This window comes from Saccostrea echinata, unplaced genomic scaffold (assembly GCF_033153115.1).
Source record: "Saccostrea echinata isolate AGI-Se365-2 ecotype Australia unplaced genomic scaffold, CSIRO_AGI_Sech_v1 ptg000007l, whole genome shotgun sequence".
In the NCBI taxonomy this organism is placed as follows: domain Eukaryota; kingdom Metazoa; phylum Mollusca; class Bivalvia; order Ostreida; family Ostreidae; genus Saccostrea; species Saccostrea echinata.
This window is the reverse complement of record NW_026889756.1, coordinates 6982033-7001683: the sequence shown is the minus strand read 5'-3', so window position 1 is coordinate 7001683 and position 19651 is coordinate 6982033. Positions and strand designations below refer to the sequence as shown.

The 19651-nt window shown below is 37.1% G+C and overlaps 1 protein-coding gene across 1 annotated transcript in view; it reads right to left on the bottom strand.

The window, feature by feature from the left end:
* The window catches only part of LOC133180699 (serine/arginine repetitive matrix protein 1-like), a 33065-nt gene extending 14738 nt beyond the window's left edge, over positions 1 to 18327 (bottom strand). Inside the window, exons 1-9 of the mRNA XM_061315166.1 lie at positions 18277 to 18327; positions 17642 to 17788; positions 17186 to 17275; positions 15885 to 16007; positions 13830 to 14000; positions 13538 to 13635; positions 10279 to 10425; positions 9803 to 9964; positions 9171 to 9380 (exon numbers count right to left, since the gene is read on the bottom strand). Of these exons, the coding sequence (XP_061171150.1) occupies positions 9171 to 9380; positions 9803 to 9964; positions 10279 to 10425; positions 13538 to 13635; positions 13830 to 14000; positions 15885 to 16007; positions 17186 to 17275; positions 17642 to 17788; positions 18277 to 18327 (1199 nt within the window). The remainder of the gene's footprint in view (positions 1 to 9170; positions 9381 to 9802; positions 9965 to 10278; positions 10426 to 13537; positions 13636 to 13829; positions 14001 to 15884; positions 16008 to 17185; positions 17276 to 17641; positions 17789 to 18276) is intronic.
* Between the last annotated feature and the right edge of the window lie 1324 nt (positions 18328 to 19651).

Sequence of the window (19651 nt, the reverse complement as noted above, 5' to 3'; positions counted from 1 at the left end):
CATACCATTCAATGGGAATGGGCCATACTGCAGCGCATAAGCTGCATAAACTAGTCTAAGACAGACAGATCAATATCTACAAATCAACAACAAATAACTTTGTAGATAGCTACAATAAGCATAAAATAAAGTTTACTTTAAAAATATGAATAAGTGAGACATCCATGAATTTACTATTTACACATAACTTTATATCCACAGTCTCACTCTCACTATTCATTTACTCCAGGAAAAGTGACTTTAGGAATTAATTGCAAAATTATAGATTTCACATTTAATAAAATTAGAATAATATATATTAGCATTAGTATGAAAGAATTACTTACCATGCAAGTGGAAATACAAGTCTCAATGTCAAAAGGTCTTTTATCACAACTTGAACAACTCAATCACCAAGATATGACTATACCTTTCCACTGCTAAATCAGAATTAACCAAAAACACAAAGAAAACTTGGAGGGAAAAACAAAACCCAATCCAAAAGCATGAGACAAACTAAAAATACCAATGAAATTAAAAGATACAAAATGACCTTGGCCAGAATATAATTACAGCCCTGAGGCTAACTCTGGACCTCTCTGGAAAAGAACAATTTAAAAGTCAATACACTTTACTACAGATTAAATGAATAATTATTTAATTCAGATGTAGAAGTGTGCTGCAAATAAAAATATATACATAATTAGATCATATGAATAAATGCACATGCAGTATGCATTGCTATGCACATGTGCATAATATATAAAAACATGAGTCTGTCACATTCTCCCCCTGGTGCAAGAATGGCGTCCGCGCCATTGACCAAACCCGAGAATGTAACAAAAAACTCTGAAAAAAAAATAATAGCGGCATAAAATAAGGTTAAAACATCACTTACCTGTAATTATGGACATAAGAGCTTTAGTAGAATCTTGATCCATGGTGTCAAAAACCCCACTAGTAACTAATGTTTGCAAGTATTTTGCTCTCTGCAACCATTCTGGTGACTGAATCTGGTGTGACATAATGTAGTCTTCTGTCCACTTTGGCCTGACTCTAGTTCTAGTTGACCGTCGCTGTGGGGGAGTAGGATGTTCTACTCTCTCTTCAACAAAGGTATCTTCATCTGTTTCTGTATCCTCAACAGAATGATCTTCCTCTTCTGCTGGTTCTTCAATAGAAGGAATGCCTTCTGTTTCTTCAGCAGGAGGATCTTGTAGTGGATCATCCTCAGGAACGAGTTCTTGAAGCACATCATCTGCTAACTCTGACTCTGGACCTTGGTCGACATCATTAGTAGAATGACTAATGGACAATGGAGCGTCCTCCATATTCTGGTCTCTTTGAGTCTTGGTACCGGTACCCAGTAAGTAATAGTTTGATTCATCATCATCGTCATTATCATCCTCCACTGTAGGTGATATGGATGGTTCATGAAGTGAATCTGTTCGCTTCCTGCTCGTCCTTGGTGCTGGAACTGGCGCTGGAGAAGGGAGTTTTGTTCCTATGGGTAACAGCAAATTTCGATGCAGGGTTTTACATCTGCCTTCCCCATCCTCTCTTTTAACCCTAAACACAGGAATATTGATGTTGGGTTGATCCATGATGATATAGGGATGATCTTCCCATTTGTCAGCAATCTTGTGCTTTCCATCATAAGCTACCACTTTCACCAATACTCTGTCACCAGCACTCAATATACCTCCCCTTGTCTTTGAGTCGTAAAGGGCCTTGTGTCTCAATTGGCTATTCTTTGTTGCTGTATTGGCTATTTTGTAGGCTGTTTCCAGTCGTTGTTTCAGACTTTGAACATACGACGACATACTTTTGGTCTTTTCCCCATTGTCCAACCCAAACACTAAATCAACAGGTAGGTTTGGTTCTCTTCCAAACATGAGATAAAATGGAGAAAATCCTGTTGTTTCATGTCTGGTGGCATTGTATGCATGTATGAGGGGTCCTATGTAAGCCTTCCAGTTGGACTTTAGTTCTGGTTCAAGTGTCCCAAGCATGGATATTAAGGTCCTATTGAATCTCTCGGTGATCCCATTACCCATTGGGTGGTAAGGGGTGGTTCTTGACTTGGAAATACCTGCAATTTGACATAATTCTTGAATTAGTTTGCTAGAAAAATTTGTACCTTGGTCCGAATGAATTTGTCTTGGAAGTCCATATGGAATAATGAAATGGTTCAGGAGGGCATCTGCTGTGGTCTTGGCGGTCTGGTTTCTGGTTGGGACAGCAACTGCAAATTTAGTAAAATGATCAGTTATAACCAAAATATTTTGAATTCCACCTTTAGATGGTTCTAGGGTTAAAAAATCCATACATACAAGCTCTAGGGGTTGTGTTGTAGGTATGTTGACCAAAGAAGCACGTTGATTGTCGGGTGTTTTGAACTTCAAACATCTATCACAATGGTCAACATAAGTCGCTATGTCCTTGCGCATCCTTGGCCAGTAGAATCGGTCCATCACTAATGCTGTGGTTCTTTCTCTGCCTGGATGTCCCATTTTATCATGTAGGAATTCCATTAGAACAGGAATGACCTCTGGAGAAACCAGAACTTGTTTATGTTCTCCATCATCAGCACTGGTGACTCTGACTAGCAACCCATCTACAATCCTTAGCTTACTGAAATTCTTGTATATGATCTTATCATGATCTGTAGTCATGGTATCTTTCTTGGGCCTAGTTCCATTCCTTACATGTTCTTTCCAGGTAGATATAGTGACATCTCTTTTCTGTATGTCATGAAGATCAATATGCTGGAAAGGATCAGCATCTGAAGGCTGTATCTGGTCACAGGATGCTATTGTCACTGGTAATGACTCAATCAGAGGGTGATCTTGTTGTAAGTTACAGATGGCTTTCACTGTTTCACTGTCTATAACCTCTGGAAGCCTTGACAGTCTATCAGCATCAGCATTATTCTTGCCTGGCTTATATGTTATGGTGAAGTTGTATGCTGATAGAGCTGCGATCCAGCGATGACCAGTTGCATCTAGCTTTGCTGATGTAAGAACGTAAGTCAATGGGTTGTTGTCAGTAAATACGGCAAAGGTATTACCCATGAGATAATCCGAAAACTTTTCGGTTATGGCCCATTTGAGAGCGAGGAACTCTAACTTATGAGTGGGATAGTTCCGCTCGGATTTTGTCAAGCCTCGGCTTGCGTAGGCAATTACCCGGTTATGTCCATCCTGGTTCTGGTAAAGAACTGCACCCAATCCAGTACCACATGCATCCGTGTGGAGCTCAAATGGCTTAGTGAAGTCTGGGTATCCAAGGACAGGTGGAGATGTCAATTTGTCCTTCAGGACAGAAAATGCTGTCTCCTGCTCTTGATCCCATTTCCACTTTGCATGTTGTTTGGTACTATGGTTGCGGCTCTTCTTCCCAGTGGCCATTATGTCAATAAGGGGGCGGGCAATTTTGGAAAAATTCTGGATGAATTTTCTGTAATATCCTACGAAGCCTAGGAAAGATCTAACATCCTCTGGGTTCTTAGGTGTTGGCCAGTTTCGCACTTTATCGATCTTGTCAGGATCTGCCTGAACACCTTTTGATGAGACTATGTGGCCAATGTACTTCACCTTGTCCATTAAGAATGAGCACTTCTTTGGAGAAAGCTTCAATCCATACTGTCTTATCCTTGTAAATACTTGGTTCAGTCTATCTAAATGTTCCTCAAAAGTTCTGGAAAAAATGATCAGGTCATCCAGATATATAAAACATATCTTCAAGTGTAGATCTCCTAAACACTCTTCTTGAAGACGCTGATAAGTTGCTGGTGCATTGGCAAGTCCAAAACTCATCTTATTAAATTCGTAAAAACCCAATGGCCCAACCGTGAATGCTGTTCTTTCCTTATGCGACTCTTCTATCTCAATCTGATGGTATCCTGACTTCATGTCTAGTACAGTAAAATATTTGTTGCCTGATAGGGAATCCAAGATCTCGTCAATACGAGGGAGTGCGTAGTTATCTTTGATGGTTCTGGAATTAAGTTGGCGATAGTCGATGCAAAGCCTTAACGTTCCATCTTGTTTTCTAACCAGCACTACATTGGACGAAAAAGGAGAGTGTGATGGTCGAATCACTCCACTTGCTAGTAATTCCTGGATATGTGTCCTGACCTCTTCAATCATGGCTGGTGGAATCCTTCTGTACTTCTGCTTGAATGGTGTTGTATCATATAAGTCAATCCGATGTTTCACCTTATCTGTTGTTCCAATATCTGTTGAGCTGGTGGAAAATATGTCTGAAAATTCAGATATCAGTTGTTTACAGTGATGTTGTTCTTCTGTAGTCACTGATGGTGAAATCTTGATCTTATCAAAAATGTTCTGCAATTTAGGACTGATGGTATGAGTCTCAGGCATCAAAGTGTTCAGTATTTGGACAGGCTGAAGTTCACACAAGATGGCTCTTGGTGGTACTGCAACAGTCCTTGTGGTGATGTTGCATATCTCCACAGGAATAGTGGCACTAGATTCATGGTTGTATAGGTGAAGTGTTGGAGTGATATCCAAATCTGTGTGGATTATGGACTTCCTTGTAGCTTGAAGCATGGCAAGGACTCTGTAATAAGGCAGCTTCTTATCCATGTATCCCTCGATTATCACTCTTCCATTAGGTGGAATAATCACTCTGTCTATAGCTGCTGACTTGATAAGACAAAGTCTGTTGCTATGTCGCTGCAAGTCTCTCTGTCTCAATGCCATACATTTGAACGCTATATACCATGATGTCTGTAAGTGTGCATCTTGAAGATATCTTGATCCAAATTCATCTCTGGTGATATCTATGAGGCGGCTGATAATGTTAGTACCAATAAGAATGGGTACTCTAGCATTATAGTTACTGTCAGGTACAATTAAAAATAAGCAGTCATCTAAGACATCATGTGGTGTACCATAAGGCTTAATACTGGCAGATATATAGCCTGAGTAGGGCATATGTTGACCATCTGCACATTCAATATGCAGTATATCATCAATAGGATGAATCTCAATATGAGATAAGTATTGGTCATAGAAACTGGCACTTATGGTAGACACTGTAGCACCTGTGTCAATGAGAGCTGAACAAGTGACCTGCTCAATCTCAATATTCACCTCGTTAGATACTCCAACTATTGCCTCCTTGTCGATGGGCCTCCCTTTGACCTGGCCTGATCCTCGACCCCAGGATTCGGCCTGTTGAAGTTTAAATGACCTCGACTTCTTTGATGGTCTATCCTCACTCTGCATCCAACTGCTAGATGGCCTTCCTGATGACACCTGTAACAAATAATCTTACCTTTTTGTTGATCTCTTGTTGGTATGGATAGATTGGATGAAACTTCAGGAGGAGTATACATCTCGGTGTTCTGTTTTCTTTCTTTGTATTCCTGAAAGTTTCTTCTTCCTCTCTGGAATGATGGTCTGGGTCCATAATGAGGACGTTGATTGAAATGTTGAGGCTGTGTCATCTGCTGTATCTGAGTTGATAGCTGATGAATTTGTGCCTGTATTTCACTAAACCTTTCATCGGTTGTAGACTGGGCAGATTTAACTGTAGTCTGCTTAGGTTTCACTGAAATGTCAGGTTGATGGTCCATCTCAATCTTCCTGATAGCCACTCTAAGTTTATCAAAGTCTGGGATTATCTGAAAGATATGTCCTGAAATGTCTTTCAATTCCTGACGCAGGCCTTTATAAAACATAGTCCTCAACATGTCATTAGCATTTGCTGGGGAAATCTTTCCTTTCTTGATAGCCTGGTTAAGAAGTTCCTCCAGACGAACACTCCATGCTGCGCAATCCTCATCTGGTTTTTGTTTAGCGCTGTAAAATTCTGCTAGAATATCTTCAGTGCCAAGTACATTCCCATAAATGCTGTCAAATTTCTGCAGAATTTCCTCAATGGTGTTGACTGGACCTAACCTCATCATCACATTAGCTGGTTCACCCTTGAGTGATCGTCTAATGGCATTCATGATGGTCTCCTTTGAATATCCTTCCTTGCTTAAACATGTGACCTCATAACGCCATAGTTCATATGAAGAATCACTCTTTCCTCCAGAGAACATAGCAATCCGCACTGGGTGCTTAAATGGAGTTGTAAAGTCCATCGTTGTATTGGAGAAGGGTGAAAAAGGTTCTGTCTTGATTGGTGTTTTAGGAATGGCTCCTGTTTCTTTGCCAAGAGTAACTACTTCTGACATCCAACCAAGCAGATCTGCAGGGGTACCAGCTTTTGGCCTAAGGTTCATAGCTTCCAGAGTCTTAACCAACTGCTCTGTCTCCTCTTTTGTCATAAACTTTCCTGCAGTTGCTCCTTCTGCAGTTGATTTGTTCTCAGTAGACATGATTAATATGTTGAACCACAATGATATAAAAATGTACAAAAGATAATAATTCATGTACAAAATTCAGGGTAGTAGGTGGGTAGTCTTTCTGAAGACCAAGTTAAACACAGGGCAAAATGTTGGGCAAATAGATCTAATTCTTGTAAACTAAGTAATAAGGAGGGTAGTTCAATGTGAACATGTCAAATGTGGGCTATGAATACAATCATAAATTCAGTGCTGAAAAAAAATGATTCAGAATTGTGAAGGAGGGTAAGCTCTAAACAGAACTTATAAACAAGGGAAAACGAAAGTAGAAATGCACATCCAGTAATACCTTGCACTTCCGGTGATTGATAAATTATGCACAAAAATTTTAAAGTTGTGAAATCAGCTGTTCAATAACAAAATTTCTAAGTCAACATAATACCAAGATTTACCTGTATTTTCCGCTGTAAAATAAATCAGGGCAAAAGGATATTCAATGATGTTTCAGTAGACACAAATTACAAATGTAATATTCAAGTATTCTAAAGAAATAAACACAAGAACAACAAATTCCCGAAAAATTTTGTCAAAACACGTGTTTACATTTGCCGCTTCCGGTGACGGTGTTACATAAATATCGAGCTCGATCGGTAAACGAAAGAAACCGAACCCGAACAGTTAACTGTTAAAACGGAAGTAGTCAAACGAAAACCGAACCCGATCTGAAAAAAATGTCAACAAACTGGCATGTATCTGAAAGCTGAAAATAGTGTGGCAAGTATGCAAATGGAATACTCTGAAAATGGATAGGATTAATCTGAACTGCTTAAAATATGCTAATATACACAACTATGCAAGTAAAATGAGACACTTTAACCCAACTTCAATCAACTGAAACCTGTTTTACTCAATCAACAAACCAATGCAATACCACTACTCCAACTACCACTGTTAAACTCAAACACCTGTAATATAACTGTGTCTTGTCAGTCTACAGTCTTGTTTGTCAAAAGTAAGACAGATGAATTAATCAACTATATCTGTTATTAGGTAGTAATAGCTGGGGACAAAGGGCTTTGAGGGTAGGTAGTGTGCTATATAGAAATAGAAAGGATACTTTTACACTACGCTTTCTTACCAAATGATGAAAATATGAAATGAAATTTAAATAATTACATATTTAAAATAAACTGTAAAATAATTCAAATAATCAAAATTTTAAATAATTTTAGTACTCAAATGTTTTCAAATAAAAAAAATAAATTCAACCAAAATATTTATGAGATAGGGTACCCAAAAAAAAGTAAAAAAAAAATATAAGGAAAAAAATCAAGACAGACAGACAATGTCTAAGCCGGCTTTTAACACAAATTACCTCTCCACTCAGCTGATCTTATGATTACATACCTAGGTACATGTGTATCTACATATATACAAAACTAATAAATTTCACTAAAATGGTCCATGGATGGAATGGTCTGGAATCCAGTAGAAATCACAGATAAGTCTATGAGATACTCAGTCGCTACTGCACAATATCTCCAAGGCTCAGAGCCTGTAGGTTCATATTAAACTTAACAGTCTAAGCTCACCAAACATGCAGGCAAGTTTCTGTCATATCTGTGCATACTTGGACGTCCTGTCTGATCCATCGTTGAGTGGAATAGTGCCGTCTTGTCCCTACATGGGCGCCAAAATGTAACAGACTTGTGTTGTGTGATGGTGATGAAAAACAACAAGGCTGTTGGTTCGTGTTAAAACAAGACGGGTATCTTTATTACGATGAATCAATGGAAAAATGAAGTAAAGTAAAGAAACCCTGTAATGAAATAACAAATTATAAGTATTCAGCATAAAAACTATAGACTTATTGATCAATATAGCTTTAACAGAATCAAAGGGAGATAATCCAATTATATGAAATATACACAATCAAATCTCCCATTTCTTTAATCAATATATATTTATCATAAAAACTTTACAATAATTATCTTGACAATGTATATGTACATTATTAATTATTGGTACTCATAAAAAACAATATTATTCATACCATTCAATGGGAATGGGCCATACTGCAGCGCATAAGCTGCATAAACTAGTCTAAGACAGACAGATCAATATCTACAAATCAACAACAAATAACTTTGTAGATAGCTACAATAAGCATAAAATAAAGTTTACTTTAAAAATATGAATAAGTGAGACATCCATGAATTTACTATTTACACATAACTTTATATCCACAGTCTCACTCTCACTATTCATTTACTCCAGGAAAAGTGACTTTAGGAATTAATTGCAAAATTATAGATTTCACATTTAATAAAATTAGAATAATATATATTAGCATTAGTATGAAAGAATTACTTACCATGCAAGTGGAAATACAAGTCTCAATGTCAAAAGGTCTTTTATCACAACTTGAACAACTCAATCACCAAGATATGACTATACCTTTCCACTGCTAAATCAGAATTAACCAAAAACACAAAGAAAACTTGGAGGGAAAAACAAAACCCAATCCAAAAGCATGAGACAAACTAAAAATACCAATGAAATTAAAAGATACAAAATGACCTTGGCCAGAATATAATTACAGCCCTGAGGCTAACTCTGGACCTCTCTGGAAAAGAACAATTTAAAAGTCAATACACTTTACTACAGATTAAATGAATAATTATTTAATTCAGATGTAGAAGTGTGCTGCAAATAAAAATATATACATAATTAGATCATATGAATAAATGCACATGCAGTATGCATTGCTATGCACATGTGCATAATATATAAAAACATGAGTCTGTCACAACAACATGAGCAATCAGTCTGAAATAAAGGACTATAAAAAGAATATTGGCAGACTAACCTAGACTTCTGTCCTCGTTTTTTTGGACTTCGTTCAGTGGATCGTCGCGGCTTTGCTGGACTTCTGCGGCGTGGGGACACACTTCGTCGCCTTGGTGATGACCTCCTGCGGGGTGAAGGTGTACGTCGCCTATATCGCCGTGGAGAACTGCGTCGTCTGTTCCAGGAACGACTCCTTGACCTTCGTCTGGCAGGAGAGCGACGCCGTGATCTGCCAGAACAACACATCACTGACTCAGTTAATTACAGGGCTACTCTTAAGGATACTTTGTGCCAAGTTTGGTTGAAATTGGCCTAGTGGTTCCAGAGAAGATGAAATTGTGAAAAGTTAACAATGATGACGACAACAACAACGACAGACAATGGGCAAATTTTGATAAGAAGAGCTCACTTGAGCCTTTGGCTCAGTTGAGCTAAAAATAATATGTATACAGCCAAATTTTCTATGCTATTTTAATAATTAAGATCTTACACTATTAAATGGTAAAATAAAGTAAACAGATTCACTGACATAATGTACAGATTGATTATTTGATATTTTTAACATTTCCACCAACTTAACATGAATGATTAAATGGGAGATATAGATATAAACATGTTATTGTCGACACACATTTCACTACATATCCTCACCTTGATCTAGATCTGCGACGACGACGGTCTGCTGAACGACTTCTATGACGACTGTGTGACCTACTTCTAGATCGGCTCGATGATTTTTTCTTCTGTTCTTCCTTTTCTGGCTTTATCTCCTTCTTTTCTTCTGTCCCATTCTGATTTACCACATCGTTACCACTACAAGACAGTAATAAACAGTTACCATAGCAAGACAGTAATGAACAATTACCACTAAAAGACAATAAAAAACAGTCACCACTAAACGATGGCTAAAAACACAATAACATTGTTACCACTAAACATACTTAATGATCATAATGAACACAGTTACATTTTTACCACTACAAAAAGGGAAAAATACACAGTAATGTAACAACATAGGCAAGAATGCAGGAGTTCAATGTGACAATGAAGTGACCTCCATAAAGGACAGGACCTATACATTGTGATGGTGAGGTTATCTTACTTATGTGTTGTTGAGGTGACCTTACTTGGTTTTGACCTCTGTGGAGGAATCGTCAGGTTTCTGAGGAGATCCTGACTTCCTCTCTGGAGTTGGACTCTTCTCTTTCTTTGGAGATTTTGTGGGGGAGGACTCCCTCTTTCTTTTTGGACTCTTACTTCTAGATCTTGACCTCCTAAAAAGAACACAACAGTTTTCCTCTGACTATCTAAAAGGTATATACCATACCTCTAACGAAACATACGTATGAATGTGGCTGCCCCTACCCCCTCTCTTTCTGCAGTATTCACCTTCTAAGCCTTTTCTCATGCTCTTGTCTGACCCCCCCCCCCCCTTGAAGTATTAACCTTCTAAGTCATGTTTGTTTAATTATGTTGGCCCCACCCTTACCTACCTCACCAGTGTTCCAGCTAGGGTGAAATAGAGGGGCGCCATGCCCCGCCCTCAAATCAGTACGCCCCTCTGCCCCCCAAAAGCGCCCCTGTGTCCCCTGTCAGTGTCCTGTATTATTCTGACTGTCCTTTTCCCTCATTAGAATAATTAGTGTGTTCCAATGCAGATTACCCAAGGACAATCAGCAATTCACACCTCCTGTCATAGTCTATTACGCAATGAAACTCGCATTACGGTACCTATGTACTGTACAGGTGCCCACTTTCAATCACAGGTGATAAGGTAATTACTTTGATCACTTGACAGTGTGAATAGGGGTTAAAAGCTGAAATACTTTGAGAATGTCCAAGCTATCTGTTTTAATTAATATAAAACAAGAGTCTTGTATTATAGCGTTCTAAAAATAAATCACGAAGTGAAAGTAGAATTAACATTGACCTTCACTTCTTATTTATAAATTCTTGACGTTTTTTTTTTTTTGAAAAAAAGAAGTAATTCAATATTTAATAGCAAAGAAACAAGTATAAATATTCATTTATTTTCTCCTTAATTATGATTTTTGACACTCTGGAAGGTATTCTATGAGGTTACAGATATGTATACATATTTAATGTGTTCTATTTCATTGCAGAAGTTTAAAATCATAATTTTATTAATTAAGTATCTGCCAATAACATGACCAATATGATAAAACAAGCAAAAAAGATATTGGCTTTAAATTGTACATTTAATTCTAGTACTAATATGTTACTTATAACCTACAAATACTGTATCCATATTTTATACATTTGCCAAAAACAGACCCAATCACATGTACTCCACTGAATATATTGTGAGACACCAGCTAGTTTATAAGAATTTATATGGTTGTGTTTTTGAAAATAGGAAATAAGAATAGAAAATGATTAAAAAAGAAGAAGAAAAGTAATATTTAACCTCAGAGGATTTTTAAAATTCTTTTTATATGTTAATTTATATACAGGGTACAGGGTTGGCCGGGAAATACCAGTGGTGGGAATTACCAGTGGTAAATACCGGTATTTCCCGTCCTGGGAAATACTATAATTTTCCCTAAACTGGGAAATACTTGGAAATACAAAGTAAAAGTTCTTTGTTTCTTTCATTCATTGATTTCATTCAATCCTATACAAAATTCAGAAATAAAATAAACATAAAAACAAAAGATGACATATTGAATATGTGTCAAAATGCAATTTAATATTCTGAATGTATCACTACTCTAGGTCTGCTACTCATAAGCATTTTGAAGCAGTACACATTTCCCTGGCTGTATTTTAAAAAACAAATCTGAAGTTTTCCAATTCAATTTTTTTTTTCAGTTTTGTAAAATTAGTTTATTAATTATCAATCCAAGAACAAAACAAACTTGTTTTAATTCTTATATAAACACTGCAGTTATTACAATCAATCATAATGTTTAAACAAATTGCTCTGGACAGTTTTGTGTTCCTGTTTTGAGAGATAATTACCTTGAGTAGGACTGTAAGGCCTCTATTAGGTTTGATATTTACACCATGCTCTACATTTAATAATTTTCTTTGATCCCTATTTAGTTAAATAAAAAACCCACTTGGGATCTTTGGGTTTATTTCAAAAACCTTCATAGACTACATCTGATTCAAGCATGAAACAAATGGCACTCAAAACTGGTATGTGAAGGTCCTATATGAATATACTGTTTTATGATTATATAAAATGAATAACTTGGAAACCAGAAATTTTTAAATCAGGACAGTGATACCTGGCAGGTAGACATTTTAGCCAGTAATGTGTACTACATGTCTATACCCTGACAAATATGATTAAACTTATGAAATATGTAGCTATTTCTTATTTCCCAGTATTTCCCGGTAAATACCAGTAATTCCCGGGAATTACCAGTATTTCCCACTGTCCTGGGAAATATGAGTATTTCCCGTTTTTTTGCCAACCCTGACAGGGTAGCTATAGATTAATTAGGCCTAATGTGTGTTTATATATCTTTCAAATCAATAAGGTTAAATAAATTGATATTTGAAGGAGTTCATTATTATAAGGGTGAAGTAATGAGATACATCTATGTAACAAAAGCTCGCGACAAACGGTACTTGGCGAAAAAGTGACCTCCTCTTGCACCCCTCCATTTTCATATCCTAGCTGGAACACTGCTCACTCTCTCTTTCTCTCCTCTCCAAATATTCCCTCCCTCATCTCTTCCTTTCTGCAGCATCTACCTTCTAAGCCTTTCTCTCTCCCCCCCCCACCCATCTCTTTCTTTCTACAACTTTTACCTTCTAAGCCCCTTTCTCTCTCTCTATCTCTCTCTCCCCAACCTTTACCTCCTAAGCCTCTCTCTCTCACTAACTTTCTGCAGTGTTTACCTTCTGAACATCTTCTGCTCTTTCTCTCTCTGCAGCATTTACCTTCTCTCTCTCTTCTCCCATCTCTCTTTTTCTGCAGTGTTTACCTTCTGAGCCTCCCCCCTCTCTGCAGTGTTTACCTTCTGAGCCCCCCCCCCTTGCAGTATTTACCTTCTGAGCCTCTCCCCCCTCTCTCTGCAGTGTTTACCTTCTGAGCCTCTCCCCCACCTCTCTGCAGTGTTTACCTTCTGAGCCTCTCCCCCCCCTCTCTGCAGTGTTTACCTTCTGAGCCTCCCCCCCCCTACAGTGTTTACCTTCTGAGCATCCCCCCCCTCTGCGGTGTTTACCTTCTGAGCCTCCCCCCCCCTCTGCAGGGTATACCTTCTGAGCCTCCCCCTCTCCCCACCTCTCTGCAGTGTTTACCTTCTGAGCCTCTCCCCCCCCTCTCCCTGCAGGGTTTACCATCTGAGCCTCTCCCCCCTCTCTCTGCAGGGTTTACCTTCTGAGCCTCTCCCCCCCCCCTGCAGGGTTTACCTTCTGAGCCTCTTCTCCTGCTCCTCCTGTTCACGCAGAGTCTCCCGAATCTGTTCCTCATGTTTCTTTAAGTTTGCCTGAATTCTTTCCTGCTCCGCCTGCAATATGTCAATATGTTTATACATACAATGAAATTTTTATTCTCAGTTTATAAGTACAGTTAAACTGATAAAATCTGGAAGAAAACCAGGAAAATGAAATTACCCCCCCCCCCCCATTCAAAAAATACAATGGAACCCTATTTTCAAATAAATAAATCTTTTTCCTTCACTGCAATACTTCCAACACTGACCTTTTTTCGCTTGATCTCCTCTTTTTTCTGTTCCACAAACTTGGCCGGGATCCCCCCAATGTTTTCCTGAGCACTACAAAGATGTTCCCAGAGCTCCCCCAGGAATATCCGAGCATTCTTCGGGTTTAGGAATCCAGTAAGGTTGATCTGCATCTCCTTTGGGTCAGGGAACTGTAAAGATAGGGGAAGTAGCCACATTAACAGCTATAGCTATATAGACATGAAGCTTGCCTGGTACAAGCTTGAATATACTTACCTAGAAGACTTCTTACTGAACCTATATTTATATCACATGTTTTGTATAACACACAGTATTACAAACCCTTTTTTATTATGAACTCCTTAATCTATATATCATCCTACTCATAGTTTGCTAATGTTAAAAAAAAAAGATAAAGAACTTAAAAATACATTCATCTCTAAGTTCTGATTTATAAGTTCCACTGTACTTTACTCCAGGCAGGGAACTGGATAAATTTTCTTTTAACAAAATTTGCACATCAATTACAATACACACAAAGAATACACATATAGCTCAGAACTGGGAAACATGAAACCCTAATTTGGTGTAATTTGCAACAATTTGGGGCTCCACACGGACAGGCTGACCAATCGCCCTGTAGTGGACACTCCGGTCAATTAAAACATCGTCGTAAGAAACTCCCTGAGGTCGAAAATTCCATCACTTCCTTCTTCCTATTCCTGATTTGTCTTCCTTGATAATCCGAGTCTCTGAAACGTTTATATGTATACACAGTACAGCCCCCTCAGCAAGCGTCCATCTAACACTGATGTGCTGGAATAAAAAGTCACCCATAAGCCTTCAAATTCAGGAGAGTCCACGGCAGTTTATTTCACGTCTTACATTTTGATTTATCACCATTTTAAATAATTTAAGAGTTTTTTTCCTAGTCTCTCTCTCTCTCTCTTATCTTTTTTTTATTCTAACCTTTATCCTCTTCTTGTCCTGAACACAAGGGTTTCCTCCCAACACAAAAACGCTGCAGTAGTTATGCATCAAGTAAAATACCCCCCCCCCCCCCCAACTACACCCCACCCCCTCAGAAATCCTACCCATTGTCACCTCCTCAGAAATCCTACCCATTTTCACTCCCCCCCCCCAACCCTTAATCAAAATGTTTATAAAAAACATTTTAAGAAACTTCAAATATACCTGACCCTGTTTTATTTTTACCCCCAAAAAGTGTAATATTGTACATAATATCACAAACATCCCTTTTTCAGTTTTTAAAGAGATTTCAAGTCAGATTTTGCTGAAGTTATCTGATATATTTCCAAAGGGGTACAAACACTATCTGGATAGCTGTACTACACAGAGTTATCTGCCCATGATGAGAAGTGAGGCATACTTAACTTGTGTCAGACAAACTTGATCGGCGATCCTCCTGTTTAGAATTTTAATGTCGACTTTATCCTCCTGTATAGAATTATAATGTCGGCTTTATGATGGAGGGACAGAGAATCAAAGCTGTGTCAGTGAAGGAATAATCAAAAGTGTAAGTCAGCCAATCAAATTCAACATACATGTCATCCAATCAAATTCAAATATTTTCATCCAATCAAAATTAGATATTTTCATCCAATCAATATTAAATATTTTCACTCAAGCAAAAATTTTCATTGAATCATTACATACAATTTACATCTAGTTTTTTTTACACACTGTGAATGTAGAAAATGTCTGCTCTGAGAGAATTTGAAACATTCCTGGCAAATTTCAAATATGTTGCTATTTGTATTTCTAAAAATTAGGACTGCAATTATTTGGGATCAAAACACATTATATACAGAAGTCAGACAGTTTCACAGACACTAGTTGCCTAAGAATATAAGAATCAAATACATATTCATTTTTTACCATAAAATCTATCTCATATATATATCATAAGAGCTAAGAGCTTCAGAAAAGCATACTTAGTGAAATCCATCTTGGGTTTTAAAACTTCCCCACAAACAAAGTCAAAACCTGTTCATAAGAAATATTCAATCTTTTCTGCTTGTGATTTTATGATTGAAATTTTAGGAATGCTTTACCCTAGGCTCCAACTGGTTATAAACAAATTCCACGAGGACGTCATCCTCAATGCCTAACAATTCTGTGATTCTCTGAGCAATCCAGGGCTTGATCGTGTCCACGTTAACCTTAGACATGTCAACCTGTAAAAGGACGTACTAGTAAAGTCAGCATGTAATTCACTTAGCAGTTACATTGTAATTCAGGCTACAACACAAATGTAAGACCACAGTTATTAAACAGAACATATACACTAGACAAAATTGCTAACGCACTACCTACATAAATTAACATTTTTCTTTTCAAAACTTGTTTATGATGTTTTTGATATATAATTATGTTACTTTAATAAAAAATGAGACATTTAAATGTTTTAACTGATAAATAACAGCAATGTTTACTGAAGCGTAACCACGTCATAGAAAAAATTAAAATCATATCCATACTTTTCTGGTGGAATAAATTTCAATTTTTTTCTTTGTGGTTGTGTTCTTTATGTTTGTACTAATTAAAAACTCAGAAAAAAGTTACACCGTATGCGGCGTTTGACTCTAGAAAGCGTGCTAAGGCAGCCAGGATGGTGTCTGCAGGAGGTTCCTTTGAAGAAATTTGTGAAAAATTAAAACAATTCAAAAGATTATGCATTTCTCTGGTGAAAAATTGTTGAAAATGAATTAACGATCATAAAAATGTTTACAATAGATATCGACGGCATTAAGTAAGCACCACACAATAACTTCAAGATTGTTCCACAAAATTGGGGCAACCGGAAGTTGGGTAGATTTGGTAGGGACATCAAGGCACTGGATGACTACTAAGCGATATGGTAGTCAATCAGGGTATATCATTTGATTTTTTAGTGGGAGACTGCTCCCGTCACAACGTCATGGACCACCATCAGTAATCACCAACTTCATATCTTGGCAAAAACGGTGCGCAGTGCACGTCGGGACATTGGTTTACGGACAAGAAGGTCCTTTAAGGGTCTTGACATGTCACCAAGACATTTGTCAATCCACTTGTTTTGGAAAAGATGGCATATTTTATATACTAGTACCAATTAGGAAAATGATCAGTTCACAAATAAGAATAATAAGTGGTGCGTTAGCAATTTTGCCTAGTGTATATGGCTACAATATAATCACTTTCTTTTCCATAACAACAGAGATGATACCTGCTATAAAATCATTTGCTAGGTTCAGAGTTGTTTTCCTGAACTAAGAAGTTACTTAAAATATTTATTTTATTTGATATCATATTAAAATGGAACAACATGGTCTGATGATAAAGATTTCCTATTTCCAGTCACACAGTAACAAACCTTTCTTTCCAGTCCATCGTTGAACTTCATGGACTTCATCAATTTTTTCTTTTTGTCACTGAACCTATTATCTTGGTCAGCCGTTGTGCCCTACAAAGACATTAGATTGATTACTGTTATAACAAAAGGTTACAGAAAATAATATCAAACTTAATTTTGTCAAAATACATTGCTAAAGATCTTATAAGAACAAGGGCACTGCAAAGCGGAGTATCCCCTCCCATAAGTGTACATGGATCCTGATGTAAATTATTACTTCCGTTAAGCACATACTCACCCACACATTCACAAGCCCGTTACTATATCCCCTTCAACTTCGCCGCGAGGGGATAATTAAGCTTATATAATCAGCCAGTCAACAAAGAACCTTCTGCTTACCACTCATAATATTTCATATATTATGGAAGTAAGAACGGAAATCTTCAAATTTATTGCAGGATTGCAAATAAAAATAACCAAATGCAGGTAATTTTGTCTCTGGGTCACAAACTCTTGAGGATCTTCTAGGCAATAGCCCACACAGCAATTGAAAATAATCTTAACTTTTCCATAACCTGACTGTAGTTTGATTCTACTATTAAACACACTTTCACCGTTTCCTGCCTACAAATGTTACATATACCCTGAATCATATCAATGTTATAACTATGGGAGGTTTGAGAAGTGAAGTAAAACAGAATTTTACAGTGTGCGAAACTAAACGGGAGAATGAAATAGTCCATTGTGCTCTCTCATTTAAAAGTGGGATAGACCGTAGACAAATGGGACTGTCCACAAAAACACGAAAAAGTAAAGACGAGAAATGTGCACTTCTTTTATTCATATATATATATTTTATATTTTTTTCGTATTCATAATATTGAAGTACATATATCTGTTACATTTTCATTATTACATTGTGAAAATAAAGTATAAAATCAGTGTCCGTGCTTAATGCTTATCACAAAAATCTGTACCGTGTATATATTCAGATTCGTTGTATATGGACTTCATTCTGCAGAACAGTTTATGTTTGTGAAAGACACGAAATCTAAAATCATCTTTGTAGCTTTCCCTTTTTTGGACTTTTTAAATTTATTTTTTTTATTTACTTTGTGTTTAATGTCATGCTTCCAGCAACCAGCGGTCAGGATTTCCTGCATGACAGATGCACAACAAGAAGCGAGCATTGGATAAAAATAGTACACCGTTCATTTGTCGAAATATACACAATGTTCTGAATGATGAGATTTTACAATAATTCTTTTAACACAAAATATAAAAGTATAAAACTATTTCTCAGAATCATTTTGTTTTTAATTATATGTTGACATTTTTTATTCAATATTAATTTACCCATGGCCGAAATTGGGATAGACAATTCGGTCTATTTCAATTCGGATCAGTGTAGCCTGATTAAACTTGAAATAGATTCGGACCATCGGACAGGCGTTAATTTCGCACACTGATTTTACACAAGGCAGTGTTTTCCCTAAGAACCGGCTACCGGCCAAATTGACCGCTTGAGCTGACAGAAATGCCACTTATAAATAAAAATATTTAATATAATTGTTGTAAAGTTCACAGAGATTTTGTCCATAAACCTCAGCCTCTAGCCTGTTACAATTGATCTCTAAACCTTTACCTGAAAGGGAAAACACTGCGAGGGTTGTCAAAATCCACAGAACTCATAGATTACTGTATGTATACTTAAAAAAGTGGGCTTCATATTTTAGCGGCTTTGGCATGGACAACGATGCACTAATTCATGAATAGCGCTAATAAATCATTTATTAACACAATACATGGCACGGACATGTGTAGCGCTTATTTATGATTACACCAACAACTCCATACCCCTTGATTGCGCTAAATTTTGAATACGCCAATTTACGTACACGTACAGTATTCTATTGTTAAAATGAAAAATGTCCTACAGACCCGGTTAAATGATAGAATTCGTTCTGTATATTGGCAATGTAGCAAAGTAAACACAGGGAAAATTCTCCGTGCATTTACTATGAAAAATCCAGAGAATTAATGTCAATATAGTGTGTAAATTTGAAATGAATAAAGAATGTTGAGAAAAAAGTGTTGAATTCTTCTATTACATGAATTAAATTTTTGGGTGAAAGGTATCCACAGTCTCAAAAAGGCGTCTTATCATTAATTTGATAGTTAATTTCAATGCAACTTCACTTGTTTTCTTTGAAATTGTTTTGGAGCTATTCTGCAATTTTCTGCTACATTGCGGTTATATGGGAAGCATCCTAACTGTAGTGAGGGCCTGTCCTGAGATAGATAAAACATTCAATCGTTAAAATGATATTGTCTTACGGACCCGATTTAACGATAGAATTCGTTCCATGTATTGGCAACGTTGCAAAATAAACACGGGTGATAACTCGTACTCTGTGCATTTTCTATGAACAATCCAGAGAGTTCCGAATGTCAACATGGCGTTAAATTTGAAGCGAGGAAAAAACG